The 2272-nt window shown below is 49.6% G+C and overlaps 1 protein-coding gene across 1 annotated transcript in view; it reads left to right on the top strand.

Moving 5' to 3' along the window:
* The window catches only part of LOC117953067 (titin-like), a 201318-nt gene that overhangs the window by 116445 nt on the left and 82601 nt on the right, over window positions 1-2272 (top strand). The window contains exons 129-132 of the mRNA XM_034885784.1: window positions 5-130; window positions 702-853; window positions 1650-1797; window positions 2053-2218. Coding sequence (XP_034741675.1) covers window positions 5-130; window positions 702-853; window positions 1650-1797; window positions 2053-2218 — 592 coding nt within the window. The remainder of the gene's footprint in view (window positions 1-4; window positions 131-701; window positions 854-1649; window positions 1798-2052; window positions 2219-2272) is intronic.

Below are 2272 nucleotides of genomic sequence, written 5' to 3' on the forward strand. Positions count from 1 at the left end.
GTTGTCTCCACGGCAACGACATCCACCGTCGTCATCCCCGAGTGCAAAATGAACCACAGCGGCCGCTTCATCCTCAACGTGGAGAACGCCGCCGGGCACAAAGTGGTCAAAGTCCGGGTCAACGTCCTCGGTACGCCGGGCTTCATTCACAATATTAGAGATATTACATATTCTATATACTATAATAATAACAACTAGAACATTTAACAGTGGGCCTACTACCTGGGGCACATCTGAATAGCAATACAAAGTAATGAAAACCAATAAAAGTGTCTTAACCCTTCAGAGATGTAACCTTTTAAAACCTATTTAAGACCTTTCTGGTTCCCATAAACAGCTGTGACAAAGCTAGCGCTAACCCACCAGACTCCATGTAAAAAACAGTCCTTTTAGACTGTATAGAGCCAACATATTTTCACATTTAAATCTGTAAAGTAATGTGTTTATTTCAACAAATACTAAAATTGTGATGGTTGAGAAAGTGTAGAGAAGACCAGAAACAGCTTTTGATATTTCTTTTTGGTTTCTGTCGACTTTGAATAAAAGGTGTGTTAGGATGCTAAAATTACCGTTTATTTACATGGAGTCTGGTGGGTTTAGCGAGGCAAGCCTTAGCAATAATATATGTGATATGTGTGTGTGTGTGTGTGTGTGTTTGTGTGTGTGTGTGTGTGTGTGTGGGTGTGTGTGTGTGTGCGCAGACCTGCCCGGGCCGCCCAGAGACTTCACGGTCAGTGACGTGACGAGAGGAACCTGCCGACTCACCTGGAAACCTCCAGAGAGCGACGGAGGAGAGAGAGTCAAGAGCTACTTCATCGAGGAGAAGACAGTGACCGGCAAAGCCTGGACCAAGGTATGCGCCGGGAGTGGGCAGGGCCTATATTGGGAGAATGGGTGCCCTATATCAGGAGAATGGGTGGGGCCTATTTCAGGAGAATGGCTGGGGCTATATCGGGAGAATGGCTGGGGCTATATCAGGAGAATGGGTGGGGCGTTATCAAGAGAATGGGTGGGGCCTATATCGGGAGAATGGTTGGGGCCTAGAATGGTTGGGGCCTATATCGAGAGAATGGGTAGGGCTATATCAGGAGAATGGGTGGGGCCTATATCGGGAGAATGGGTGGGCTATATCAGGAGAATGAGTGGGGCCTATATCAGGAGATGGGTGGGGCTTTATCGGGAGAATGGGTGGGGCTTTATCGGGAGAATGGTTGGGGCCTATATCGGGAGAATGGTTGGGGCCTATATCGGGAGAATGGTTGGGGCCTATATCGGGAGAATGGGTAGGGCTATATCAGGAGAATGGGTGGGGCCTATATCGGGAGAATGGGTGGGGCTATATCGGGAGAATGGCTGGGGCCTATATCAGGAGACTGGGTGGGACCTATATCAGGAGACTGGGTGGGACCTATATCAGGAGAATGGGTGAGGCCTATATCAGGAGAATGGTTGGGCCTATATCAGGAGAATGGTTGGGCCTATATCAGGAGAATGGTTGGGCCTATATCAGGAGAATGGTTGGGCCTATATCAGGAGAATGGTTGGGCACATTTTATTTGTTTTTTCCCACATTTTAGTGTGAATGGTTAGAAAGACAATAACACCTCCTTGACCTGATCACCTGACGTGTTGCTGTCTTGCTCCTGCAGGTGAACCCCGCCTGCACCGCCCAGTCTCTGGTGGTCTCGGACCTGATCAATGGTCAGGAGTACCTGTTCCGCATCCGGGCCGAGAACCGCTTCGGCTTCAGCCCGTACGCCGAGACCGCCGAGGGAACCAAGGCCAGGGATCCGATCCGTATGTCTGCACTCTTTCCTGTTGTAACACCACCTCTTTTATTCATTTATTTAACACAGGGACAGTGCATGTCAATGGACATTTCTGTCAATACGCCAGTTATCCAGAAGGCTATTTTTCATGTACAGTCCCTAACAGTCACCTTGTTTAAAGACAAGACGATTCATTGGTTCTCTCCAAAAGTGTCCTATCATGTGATGATCATGAGATTATGATGTGATGATCATGTGAGGATCATGTGATCTGTTTGTGCAGGTCCTCCCGACCCCCCCACACGGCTGAAGATCCAGAGCGTGAGGAGGGGCGCTGTAAATCTAACCTGGAAAGCGCCAAAGAACGACGGCGGCGCCCCAGTGACCCACTACAGCGTAGACCTGCTCTGCTGGGAGGCCGGCAGCGCCCAGAAGGAGTCTTGGAGGAGGTACAGATCAGACCCCCCACACCTGACCCCCCCACTGTCACCAGAAACCCCCAA

Source organism: Etheostoma cragini, chromosome 11, assembly GCF_013103735.1.
Source record: "Etheostoma cragini isolate CJK2018 chromosome 11, CSU_Ecrag_1.0, whole genome shotgun sequence".
Taxonomy (NCBI): Eukaryota; Metazoa; Chordata; class Actinopteri; order Perciformes; family Percidae; genus Etheostoma; species Etheostoma cragini.